Below are 15000 nucleotides of genomic sequence, written 5' to 3'. Positions count from 1 at the left end.
ACAATCACCACAATCACCACCACAACCACCACGACTACCACCACGACTACCACCACGACTACCACCACAACTACCACCACAATCACCACAATCACCACCACCACTACCACCACGACTACCACCACAATCACCACAATCACCACCACAACTACCACCACGACCACCACCACCACAACTAGCACAACCAGCACAACGATCAGCTGCATGACCACGTGCACTCGTGCCAATTCGGCAACTTTCTCGGCAACAGCCAACGCGAGCGCCGGCAACTCCGGTGAGGCAGCTGCTGTTGCCGCAGCTACTACCGCAACTACCACCACAACTACCACCACTACCACCACAACTATCACAACTACCACCACTACTACCGCGACCACTACCACCACAACCACCACAACCACCACCAGTAACACAGTACAGCCACCACCACCAGAACTACCACCACAACTACCACCACAAGCATCGCAACTACCACAACTACCACCACCACTACCACCACAACTACCACCACCACTACCACCACAACTACCACCACAAGCATCGCAACTACCACAACTACCACCACCACTACCACCACAACTACCACCACAAGCATCGCAACTACCACAACTACCACCACCACTACCACCACAACTACCACCACCACTACCACCACAACTACCACCACAAGCATCGCAACTACCACAACTACCACCACCACTACCACCACAACTACCACCACAAGCATCGCAACTACCACAACTACCACCACCACTACCACCACAACTACCACCACAAGCATCGCAACTACCACAACTACCACCACCACTACCACCACAACTACCACCACAAGCATCGCAACTACCACAACTACCACCACAACTACCACCACAACTACCACCACTACCACCACAACTATCACAACTACCACCACAACTACCACTACTACCACCACTACCGCAACTACCACTACTACCGCGACCACTACCACCACAACTACCACCACTACCACCACTACAACTACCACCACAATCACCACAATCACCACCACAACTACCACCACAACTACCACCACTACTACAACCACTACCACAACGACTACCACAACAACCACCACAACCACCACAACCACCACAACCACCACAACCACCACCAGTAACACAGTACAGCCACCATCACTACCACAACCACCACCACAACAACTACCACCACAACTATCACAATCACCACAACAACCACCACCACAACTATCACCACAACCACCACCACAACAACTACCACCACAACTATCACAATCACCACAACAACCACCACCACAACTACCACCACAACCACCACCACAACAACTACCACCACAACTATCACAATCACCACAACAACCACCACCACAACTACCACCACAACCACCACCACAACAACTACCACCACAACTATCACAATCACCACAACAACCACCACCACAACTACCACCACAACCACCACCACAACAACTACCACCACAACTATCACAATCACCACAACAACCACCACCACAACTACCACCACAACCACCACCACAACTACCACAACTACCACAACTACCATCACAACCACCACCACAACCACCACCACAACTACCACAACTACCACAACTACCATCACAACCACCACAACAACCACCACCACAACTACCACCACGATCACCACAATCACCACCACAACTACCACAACTACCACCAGAACTACCACCACTACCACCACAACCACCACCACAACTACCACCACGATCACCACAATCACCACCACAACTACCACAACTACCACCAGAACTACCACCACTACCACCACAACCACCACCACAACTACCACCACGATCACCACAATCACCACCACAACTACCACAACTACCACCAGAACTACCACCACTACCACCACAACCACCACCACAACTACCACCACGATCACCACAATCACCACCACAACTACCACAACTACCACCAGAACTACCACCACTACCACCACAACCACCACCACAACTACCACCACGATCACCACAATCACCACCACAACTACCACAACTACCACCAGAACTACCACCACAACTACCACCACTACCACCACCACCACAACTAGCACAACCAGCACAACGATCAGCTGCTACTCCAGCTGCATGAGCACGTGCACTCGTGCCAATTCGGCAACTTTCTCGGCAACAGCCAACGCGAGCGCCGGCAACTCCGGTGAGGCAGCTGCTGTTGCCGCAGCTACTACCGCAACTACCACCACAACTACCACCACTACCACCACAACTATCACAACTACCACCACTACCACTACTACCGCGACCACTACCACCACAACCACCACAACCACCACCAGTAACACAGTACAGCCACCACCACCAGAACTACCACCACAACTACCACCACAAGCATCGCAACTACCACAACTACCACCACCACTACCACCACAACTACCACCACCACTACCACCGCAACTACCACCACAACCACCACAACCACCACCAGTAACACAGTACAGCCACCACCACCAGAACTACCACCACAACTACCACCACTACCACCACAACTACCACCACAAGCATCGCAACTACCACAACTACCACCACCACTACCACCACAACTACCACCACAAGCATCGCAACTACCACAACTACCACCACCACTACCACCACAACTACCACCACCACTACCACCACAACTACCACCACAAGCATCGCAACTACCACAACTACCACCACCACTACCACCACAACTACCACCACAAGCATCGCAACTACCACAACTACCACCACCACTACCACCACAACTACCACCACAAGCATCGCAACTACCACAACTACCACCACCACTACCACCACAACTACCACCACAAGCATCGCAACTACCACAACTACCACCACAACTACCACCACAACTACCACCACTACCACCACAACTATCACAACTACCACCACAACTACCACTACTACCACCACTACCGCAACTACCACTACTACCGCGACCACTACCACCACAACTACCACCACAACCACCACCACAACAACTACCACCACAACTATCACAATCACCACAACAACCACCACCACAACTACCACCACAACCACCACCACAACTACCACAACTATCACAATCACCACAACAACCACCACCACAACTACCACCACAACCACCACCACAACAACTACCACCACAACTATCACAATCACCACAACAACCACCACCACAACTACCACCACAACCACCACCACAACAACTACCACCACAACTATCACAATCACCACAACAACCACCACCACAACTACCACCACAACCACCACCACAACAACTACCACCACAACTATCACAATCACCACAATCACCACCACAACTACCACCACAACCACCACCACAACTACCACAACTACCACAACTACCATCACAACCAGCACAACAACCACCACCACAACTACCACCACAAGCACCACATCCACCATCACAACTACCACAACTACTACAACTACCATCACAACCACCACAACAACTACCACCACAACTACCACCACAAGCACCACATCCACCACCACAACTACCACAACTACTACAACTACCATCACAACCACCACAACAACTACCACCACAACTACCACCACAAGCACCACATCCACCATCACAACTACCATCACAACCACCACAACAACTACCACCACAACTACCACCACAACTACCACAACTACTACAACTACCATCACAACCACCACAACAACCACCACAACAACTACCACCACAACTACCACCACAAGCACCACATCCACCACCACAACTACCACAATCACCACGACTACCACCACAACTACCACCACAACTACCACCACCACCACAATAACTACAACAACCACCACAACTACCACCACAACTATCACAACCACCACAACTACCACCACCACAATAACTACCACCACAACCACCACAACTACCACCAGCACCACAATAACTACAACAACCACCACAACTACCACAACAACTATCATAACCACCACAATACCACCACAACTACCACAACCACCACAACTACCACCACCACAATAACTACCACCACAACTACCACCACAACCACCACCACAACTATCACAACCACCACGACTACCACCACTATCACCACCAGTAACACAGTGCAGCCACCACCACCACCACAGCAACAACCACAACTACCACCACAACTACCACAACCACCACAACCACAACAATTACCACCACCACAACCACCACAACCAACACCACTACCACAACCACCACAACCACCACCACCACAACCACCACCACAACCACCACAACCACCACCACAACCACAACAACCACCACCACCACAACCACCACCACCACAACCACCACCACCACTGTCAGCGACTGAACCATTGTCCCCCAACCAGCACTTGCCCCGCGTTGCGTCGAAGGCTACGGCGCCTTTATCTTTGTCTTTGTCTCTGTGGCCTCCGCAGCATTGAGGAGCGCACCCACTCGCTGTGGGCTCATCTGTGGGAGCAGCGAGCATCGTTCACGAACCCGCTCTACCGCCCAGAGCTCACCGCCCTGAGGCCAGACACCTCACCCTGCCTCTTCAAGTGAGACGCACTCACTCAGTCACTCACTCACTCAGTCACTCACTCGCTCACTCGCTCACTCACTCAGTCACTCACTCAGTCACTCACTCACCACTCGCTGTGGGCTCATCTGTGGGAGCAGCGAGCATCGTTCACGAACCCGCTCTACCGCCCAGAGCTCACCGCCCTGAGGCCAGACACCTCACCCTGCCTCTTCAAGTGAGACTCACTCACTCAGTCACTCACTCACTCAGTCACTCACTCGCTCACTCGCTCACTCACTCAGTCACTCACTCAGTCACTCACTCACCACTCGCTGTGGGCTCATCTGTGGGAGCAGCGAGCATCGTTCACGAACCCGCTCTACCGCCCAGAGCTCACCGCCCTGAGGCCAGACACCTCACCCTGCCTCTTCAAGTGAGACTCACTCACTCAGTCACTCACTCACTCAGTCACTCACTCGCTCACTCGCTCACTCACTCAGTCACTCACTCAGTCACTCACTCGCTCACTCGCTCACTCACCACTCGCTGTGGGCTCATCTGTGGGAGCAGCGAGCATCGTTCACGAACCCGCTCTACCGCCCAGAGCTCACCGCCCTGAGGCCAGACACCTCACCCTGCCTCTTCAAGTGAGACTCACTCACTCAGTCACTCACTCACTCAGTCACTCACTCGCTCACTCGCTCACTCACCACTCGCTGTGGGCTCATCTGTGGGAGCAGCGAGCATCGTTCACGAACCCGCTCTACCGCCCAGAGCTCACCGCCCTGAGGCCAGACACCTCACCCTGCCTCTTCAAGTGAGACTCACTCACTCAGTCACTCACTCACTCAGTCACTCACTCGCTCACTCGCTCACTCACTCAGTCACTCACTCAGTCACTCACTCACCACTCGCTGTGGGCTCATCTGTGGGAGCAGCGAGCATCGTTCACGAACCCGCTCTACCGCCCAGAGCTCACCGCCCTGAGGCCAGACACCTCACCCTGCCTCTTCAAGTGAGACTCACTCACTCAGTCACTCACTCACTCAGTCACTCACTCGCTCACTCGCTCACTCACTCAGTCACTCACTCAGTCACTCACTCACCACTCGCTGTGGGCTCATCTGTGGGAGCAGCGAGCATCGTTCACGAACCCGCTCTACCGCCCAGAGCTCACCGCCCTGAGGCCAGACACCTCACCCTGCCTCTTCAAGTGAGACTCACTCACTCAGTCACTCACTCACTCAGTCACTCACTCGCTCACTCGCTCACTCACTCAGTCACTCACTCAGTCACTCACTCACCACTCGCTGTGGGCTCATCTGTGGGAGCAGCGAGCATCGTTCACGAACCCGCTCTACCGCCCAGAGCTCACCGCCCTGAGGCCAGACACCTCACCCTGCCTCTTCAAGTGAGACTCACTCACTCAGTCACTCACTCACTCAGTCACTCACTCGCTCACTCGCTCACTCACTCAGTCACTCACTCAGTCACTCACTCGCTCACTCGCTCACTCACCACTCGCTGTGGGCTCATCTGTGGGAGCAGCGAGCATCGTTCACGAACCCGCTCTACCGCCCAGAGCTCACCGCCCTGAGGCCAGACACCTCACCCTGCCTCTTCAAGTGAGACTCACTCACTCAGTCACTCACTCACTCAGTCACTCACTCGCTCACTCGCTCACTCACCACTCGCTGTGGGCTCATCTGTGGGAGCAGCGAGCATCGTTCACGAACCCGCTCTACCGCCCAGAGCTCACCGCCCTGAGGCCAGACACCTCACCCTGCCTCTTCAAGTGAGACTCACTCACTCAGTCACTCACTCACTCAGTCACTCACTCGCTCACTCGCTCACTCACTCAGTCACTCACTCAGTCACTCACTCACCACTCGCTGTGGGCTCATCTGTGGGAGCAGCGAGCATCGTTCACGAACCCGCTCTACCGCCCAGAGCTCACCGCCCTGAGGCCAGACACCTCACCCTGCCTCTTCAAGTGAGACGCACTCACTCAGTCACTCACTCACTCAGTCACTCACTCGCTCACTCGCTCACTCACTCAGTCACTCACTCAGTCACTCACTCACCACTCGCTGTGGGCTCATCTGTGGGAGCAGCGAGCATCGTTCACGAACCCGCTCTACCGCCCAGAGCTCACCGCCCTGAGGCCAGACACCTCACCCTGCCTCTTCAAGTGAGACTCACTCACTCAGTCACTCACTCACTCAGTCACTCACTCGCTCACTCGCTCACTCACTCAGTCACTCACTCAGTCACTCACTCACCACTCGCTGTGGGCTCATCTGTGGGAGCAGCGAGCATCGTTCACGAACCCGCTCTACCGCCCAGAGCTCACCGCCCTGAGGCCAGACACCTCACCCTGCCTCTTCAAGTGAGACTCACTCACTCAGTCACTCACTCACTCAGTCACTCACTCGCTCACTCGCTCACTCACTCAGTCACTCACTCAGTCACTCACTCACCACTCGCTGTGGGCTCATCTGTGGGAGCAGCGAGCATCGTTCACGAACCCGCTCTACCGCCCAGAGCTCACCGCCCTGAGGCCAGACACCTCACCCTGCCTCTTCAAGTGAGACTCACTCACTCAGTCACTCACTCACTCAGTCACTCACTCGCTCACTCGCTCACTCACTCAGTCACTCACTCAGTCACTCACTCGCTCACTCGCTCACTCACCACTCGCTGTGGGCTCATCTGTGGGAGCAGCGAGCATCGTTCACGAACCCGCTCTACCGCCCAGAGCTCACCGCCCTGAGGCCAGACACCTCACCCTGCCTCTTCAAGTGAGACTCACTCACTCAGTCACTCACTCACTCAGTCACTCACTCGCTCACTCGCTCACTCACTCAGTCACTCACTCAGTCACTCACTCACCACTCGCTGTGGGCTCATCTGTGGGAGCAGCGAGCATCGTTCACGAACCCGCTCTACCGCCCAGAGCTCACCGCCCTGAGGCCAGACACCTCACCCTGCCTCTTCAAGTGAGACTCACTCACTCAGTCACTCACTCACTCAGTCACTCACTCGCTCACTCGCTCACTCACTCAGTCACTCACTCAGTCACTCACTCACCACTCGCTGTGGGCTCATCTGTGGGAGCAGCGAGCATCGTTCACGAACCCGCTCTACCGCCCAGAGCTCACCGCCCTGAGGCCAGACACCTCACCCTGCCTCTTCAAGTGAGACTCACTCACTCAGTCACTCACTCACTCAGTCACTCACTCGCTCACTCGCTCACTCACTCAGTCACTCACTCAGTCACTCACTCACCACTCGCTGTGGGCTCATCTGTGGGAGCAGCGAGCATCGTTCACGAACCCGCTCTACCGCCCAGAGCTCACCGCCCTGAGGCCAGACACCTCACCCTGCCTCTTCAAGTGAGACTCACTCACTCAGTCACTCACTCACTCAGTCACTCACTCGCTCACTCGCTCACTCACTCAGTCACTCACTCAGTCACTCACTCACCACTCGCTGTGGGCTCATCTGTGGGAGCAGCGAGCATCGTTCACGAACCCGCTCTACCGCCCAGAGCTCACCGCCCTGAGGCCAGACACCTCACCCTGCCTCTTCAAGTGAGACTCACTCACTCAGTCACTCACTCACTCAGTCACTCACTCGCTCACTCGCTCACTCACTCAGTCACTCACTCAGTCACTCACTCACCACTCGCTGTGGGCTCATCTGTGGGAGCAGCGAGCATCGTTCACGAACCCGCTCTACCGCCCAGAGCTCACCGCCCTGAGGCCAGACACCTCACCCTGCCTCTTCAAGTGAGACTCACTCACTCAGTCACTCACTCACTCAGTCACTCACTCGCTCACTCGCTCACTCACTCAGTCACTCACTCAGTCACTCACTCACCACTCGCTGTGGGCTCATCTGTGGGAGCAGCGAGCATCGTTCACGAACCCGCTCTACCGCCCAGAGCTCACCGCCCTGAGGCCAGACACCTCACCCTGCCTCTTCAAGTGAGACTCACTCACTCAGTCACTCACTCACTCAGTCACTCACTCGCTCACTCGCTCACTCACTCAGTCACTCACTCAGTCACTCACTCACCACTCGCTGTGGGCTCATCTGTGGGAGCAGCGAGCATCGTTCACGAACCCGCTCTACCGCCCAGAGCTCACCGCCCTGAGGCCAGACACCTCACCCTGCCTCTTCAAGTGAGACTCACTCACTCAGTCACTCACTCACTCAGTCACTCACTCGCTCACTCGCTCACTCACTCAGTCACTCACTCAGTCACTCACTCGCTCACTCGCTCACTCACCACTCGCTGTGGGCTCATCTGTGGGAGCAGCGAGCATCGTTCACGAACCCGCTCTACCGCCCAGAGCTCACCGCCCTGAGGCCAGACACCTCACCCTGCCTCTTCAAGTGAGACTCACTCACTCAGTCACTCACTCACTCAGTCACTCACTCGCTCACTCGCTCACTCACCACTCGCTGTGGGCTCATCTGTGGGAGCAGCGAGCATCGTTCACGAACCCGCTCTACCGCCCAGAGCTCACCGCCCTGAGGCCAGACACCTCACCCTGCCTCTTCAAGTGAGACTCACTCACTCAGTCACTCACTCACTCAGTCACTCACTCGCTCACTCGCTCACTCACTCAGTCACTCACTCAGTCACTCACTCACCACTCGCTGTGGGCTCATCTGTGGGAGCAGCGAGCATCGTTCACGAACCCGCTCTACCGCCCAGAGCTCACCGCCCTGAGGCCAGACACCTCACCCTGCCTCTTCAAGTGAGACTCACTCACTCAGTCACTCACTCACTCAGTCACTCACTCGCTCACTCGCTCACTCACTCAGTCACTCACTCAGTCACTCACTCACCACTCGCTGTGGGCTCATCTGTGGGAGCAGCGAGCATCGTTCACGAACCCGCTCTACCGCCCAGAGCTCACCGCCCTGAGGCCAGACACCTCACCCTGCCTCTTCAAGTGAGACTCACTCACTCAGTCACTCACTCACTCAGTCACTCACTCGCTCACTCGCTCACTCACTCAGTCACTCACTCAGTCACTCACTCGCTCACTCGCTCACTCACCACTCGCTGTGGGCTCATCTGTGGGAGCAGCGAGCATCGTTCACGAACCCGCTCTACCGCCCAGAGCTCACCGCCCTGAGGCCAGACACCTCACCCTGCCTCTTCAAGTGAGACTCACTCACTCAGTCACTCACTCACTCAGTCACTCACTCGCTCACTCGCTCACTCACCACTCGCTGTGGGCTCATCTGTGGGAGCAGCGAGCATCGTTCACGAACCCGCTCTACCGCCCAGAGCTCACCGCCCTGAGGCCAGACACCTCACCCTGCCTCTTCAAGTGAGACTCACTCAGTCGCTCGCTTGCTCAGTCACTCACTCACTCGCTCAGTCAGTCGCTCACTCACTCAGTCACTCACTCACTCGCTCAGTCAGTCACTCACTCACTCGCTCACTCACTCACTCACTCAGTCAGTCAGTCGCTCGCTCACTCACTCGCTCACTCACTCACTCAGTCAGTCACTCACTCGCTCACTCACTCACTCGCTCACTCACTCAGTCACTCAGTCACTTGCTCACTCGCTCACTCACTCACTCACTCACACACTCACTCACTCACTCACTCACACACTCACTCACTCACTCAGTCACTCACTCACTCAGTCACTCTCTCAGCCACTCACTCAGTCACTCACTCACTCAGTCACTCACCGCTCACTCACCACTCGCTGTGGGCTCATCTGTGGGAGCGGCGAGCATCGTTCACGAACCCGCTCTACCGCCCAGAGCTCACCGCACTGAGGCCAGACACCTCACCCTGCCTCTTCAAGTGAGACTCACTCGCTCAGTCAGTCAGTCAGTCGCTCGCTCGCTCAGTCAGTCAGTCAGTCAGTCAGTCGCTCGCTCAGTCAGTCAGTCAGTCAGTCGCTCACTCACTCACTCAGTCAGTCGCTCGCTCGCTCAGTCAGTCAGTCGCTCGCTCAGTCAGTCAGTCACTCAGTCACTCGCTCACTCAGCTACTCACTCGCTCACTCTCTCAGCCACTCACTCAGTCACTCACTCACTCACTCACTCGCTCACTCACTCACTCAGTCACTCAGTCACTCACTCACTCACTCAGTCACTCACTCACTCACCACTCACTCACTGACTCACTCACTCACTCACCGCTCACTCACCACTCGCTGTGGGCTCATCTGTGGGAGCAGCGAGCATCGTTCACGAACCCGCTCTACCGCCCAGAGCTCACCGCCCTGAGGCCAGACACCTCACCCTGCCTCTTCAAGTGAGACTCACTCGCTCAGTCAGTCAGTCAGTCGCTCGCTCGCTCAGTCAGTCAGTCAGTCAGTCGCTCGCTCAGTCAGTCAGTCAGTCAGTCAGTCGCTCACTCACTCACTCAGTCAGTCGCTCGCTCGCTCGCTCAGTCAGTCAGTCGCTCGCTCAGTCAGTCAGTCACTCAGTCACTCGCTCACTCAGCTACTCACTCGCTCACTCTCTCAGCCACTCACTCAGTCACTCACTCACTCGCTCACTCGCTCACTCACTCACTCAGTCACTCAGTCACTCACTCACTCACTCAGTCACTCACTCACTCACCCCTCACTCACTGACTCACTCACTCACTCACCGCTCACTCACCACTCGCTGTGGGCTCATCTGTGGGAGCAGCGAGCATCGTTCACGAACCCGCTCTACCGCCCAGAGCTCACCGCCCTGAGGCCAGACACCTCACCCTGCCTCTTCAAGTGAGACTCACTCGCTCAGTCAGTCAGTCAGTCGCTCGCTCGCTCAGTCAGTCAGTCAGTCAGTCGCTCGCTCAGTCAGTCAGTCAGTCAGTCAGTCGCTCACTCACTCACTCAGTCAGTCGCTCGCTCGCTCGCTCGCTCAGTCAGTCAGTCGCTCGCTCAGTCAGTCAGTCACTCAGTCACTCGCTCACTCAGCTACTCACTCGCTCACTCTCTCAGCCACTCACTCAGTCACTCACTCACTCGCTCACTCACTCACTCAGTCACTCAGTCACTCACTCACTCACTCAGTCACTCACTCACTCACCACTCACTCACTGACTCACTCACTCACTCACCGCTCACTCACCACTCGCTGTGGGCTCATCTGTGAGAGCAGCGAGCATCGTTCACGAACCCGCTCTACCGCCCAGAGCTCACCGCCCTGAGGCCAGACACCTCACCCTGCCTCTTCAAGTGAGACTCACTCACTCACTCAGTCACTCAGTCACTTGCTCACTCGCTCACTCACTCACTCAGTCACTCACTCACTCGCTCACTCACTCACTCACTCACTCAGTCAGTCAGTCGCTCGCTCACTCGCTCACTCACCACTCACTCAGTCACTCACTCACTCAGTCACTCACTCACTCACTCACCACCCGCTCACCGCCCTGAGGCCAGACACCTCACCCTGCCTCTTCAAGTGAGACTCACTCACTCAGTCAGTCAGTCACTCAGTCACTCACTCACACACTCACTCACTCAGTCAGTCACTCAGTCGCTCGTTCGCTTGCTCACTCGCTCGCTCAGTCACTCACTCGCTCAGTCACTCGCTCACTCACTCACTCACCACCCGCTCACCGCCCTGAGGCCAGACACCTCACCCTGCCTCTTCAAGTGAGACTCACTCACTCACTCGCTCACTCAGTCAGTCGCTCAGTCACTCGCTCACTCACTCAGTAACTCAGTCGCTCAGTCAGTCACTCACTCAGTCAGTCACTCACTTACTCACTCGCTCACTCACTCACTCACTCACCACTCACTCACCACTCACTCACCACTCACTCACCACTCACTCACCACTCACTCACCCACTCACTCACCCACCACTCACCACTCACTCACCACTCACTCACCACTCACTCGCTCGCTCACTCACTCACTCGCTCACTCAGCCACTCACTCACACACTCACTCACCACTCACTCACTCAGTCACTCAGTCACTCGCTCACTCACTCACTCACTCACTCACTCACTCACTCACTGACTCACCACTCGCTCGCTCGCTCACTCGCTCACTCAGTCACTCACTCACTCACTCACTCACTCACTCACACGCTCGCTCGCTCGCTCACTCAGTCACTCACTCACTCACTCACTCACCACTCACTCACTGACTCACCACTCGCTCGCTCGCTCACTCGCTCACTCAGTCACTCACTCACTCACTCACTCACTCACACGCTCGCTCGCTCACTCAGTCACTCACTCACTCACCACTCACTCACTGACTCACCACTCGCTCGCTCGCTCACTCGCTCACTCAGTCACTCGCTCACTCAGTCACTCACTCACTCACCACTCACTCACTGACTCACCACTCGCTCGCTCACTCGCTCACTCAGTCACTCACTCACTCATCACTCACTCGCTCACTCACTCACACACTCGCTCGCTCACTCAGCCACTCACTCACTCATACACTCACTCGCTCACTCACTCGCTCAGTCACTCAGTCACTCGCTCGCTCGCTCACTCAGTCAGTCAGTCAGTCAGTCGCTCGCTCGGTCACTCACCACTCGCTCACTCGCTCGCTCACTCACTCACTCGCTCACTCACTCGCTCACTCACTCACTCACTCAGTCACTCAGTCACTCGCTCACTCACTCACTCAGTCACTCGCTCACCCCCTCACCACCCCTCACCACCCCCTCACCACCCCCTCACCACCCCCTCACCACCCCCCTCACCACCCCCTCACCACCCCCTCACCACCCCTCACCACCCCGTCACCACCCCCTCACTACCCCCTCACCACCCCCTCACCACCCCTCACCACCCCTCACCACCCCCTCACCACCCCTCACCACCCCGTCACCACCCCCTCACTACCCCCTCACCACCCCCTCACCACCCCCTCACCACCCCCTCACCACCCCTCACCACCCCTCACCACCCCCTCACCACCCCCTCACCACCCACTCACCACTAACTCACCACTCACTCACCACCCCCTCACCACCCCCTCACCACCCACTCACCACTAACTCACCACTCACTCACCACTCACTCGCTCACTCGCTCGCTCACCACTCACTCACCACCCCCTCACCACCCCCTCACCACCCCTCACCACCCCCTCACCACCCCCTCACCACCCCTCACCACCCCCTCACCACCCCCTCACCACCCCCTCACCACCTCACTCACCACCCACTCACCACCCCCTCACCACCCCTCACCACCCCTCACCACCCCCTCACCACCCCCTCACCACCCCCTCACCACTCACTCACCACCCCCTCACCACCCCCTCACCACCCCTCACCACCCCTCACCACCCCCTCACCACCCCCTCACCACCCCCTCACCACTCACTCACCACCCCCTCACCACCCACTCACCACCCCCTCACCACCCCCTCACCACTCACTCACCACCCCCTCACCACTCACTCACCACCCCCTCACCACCCACTCACCACCCCTCACCACCCCTCACCACCCCCCTCACCACCCCCTCACCACCCCCTCACCACTCACTCACCACCCCCTCACCACCCACTCACCACCCCCTCACCACCCCCTCACCACCCCCTCACCACCCCCTCACCACTCACTCACCACCCACTCACCACCCCCTCACCACCCCTCACCACCCCTCACCACCCCCCTCACCACCCCCTCACCACCCCCTCACCACTCACTCACCACCCCCTCACCACCCCCTCACCACCCCTCACCACCCCCCTCACCACCCCCTCACCACTCACTCACCACCCCCTCACCACCCACTCACCACTCGCTCGCTCACATCGCTCGCTCACCACTCACTCACCACCCCCTCACCACCCCCTCACCACCCCCTCACCACCCCCTCACCACCCCCTCACCACCCCCTCACCACCCCCTCACCACCCCCTCACCACTCACTCACTACCCGCTCACCACTCACTCACCACCCCCTCACCACTCACTCACCACTCACTCACCACCCACTCACTCACCACTCACTCACTCACTCACCACTCACTCACTCACCACTCACTCATCACTCACTCATCACTCACCACTCACTCACCACTCACTCACCACTCACTCGCTCACTCGCTCGCTCACCACTCACTCACTCACTCACCACCCCCTCACCACTCACTCACCACTCACTCACCCACTCACTCACCACCCCCTCACCACCCCCTCACCACTCACTCACCACTCACTCACCACCCCCTCACCACCCCCTCACCACCCCTTCACCACCCCCTCACCACTCACTCACCACCCACTCACCACCCCCTCACCACTCACCACTCACTCACCACCCCCTCACCACCCCCTCACCACTCACTCACCACTCACTCACTCACCACTCACTCCCTCACTCACCACTCACTCACTCACTCACCACCCCCTCACCACCCCCTCACCACTCACTCACCACTCACTCACCACCCCCTCACCACCCCCTCACCACCCCTTCACCACCCCCTCACCAC

At 57.1% G+C, this 15000-nt stretch overlaps 1 protein-coding gene across 1 annotated transcript in view; it reads left to right on the top strand.

Moving 5' to 3' along the window:
• LOC144953279 (phosphatidylinositol-3,5-bisphosphate 3-phosphatase MTMR8-like) overlaps window positions 1-15000 on the top strand; it is a gene marked incomplete at its 5' end in the record, with an annotated part of 27748 nt that overhangs the window by 12072 nt on the left and 676 nt on the right. Inside the window, one exon of the mRNA XM_078883849.1 lies at window positions 4457-4579. Within this exon, the coding sequence (XP_078739975.1) occupies window positions 4457-4579 (123 nt within the window). The remainder of the gene's footprint in view (window positions 1-4456; window positions 4580-15000) is intronic.

Source organism: Lampetra fluviatilis, chromosome 73 (genome assembly GCF_964198595.1).
Source record: "Lampetra fluviatilis chromosome 73, kcLamFluv1.1, whole genome shotgun sequence".
NCBI classification, from domain to species: domain Eukaryota; kingdom Metazoa; phylum Chordata; class Hyperoartia; order Petromyzontiformes; family Petromyzontidae; genus Lampetra; species Lampetra fluviatilis.
Note: the sequence above shows the minus strand (reverse complement) of the source record. Positions and strands in the feature narration are given on the sequence as shown.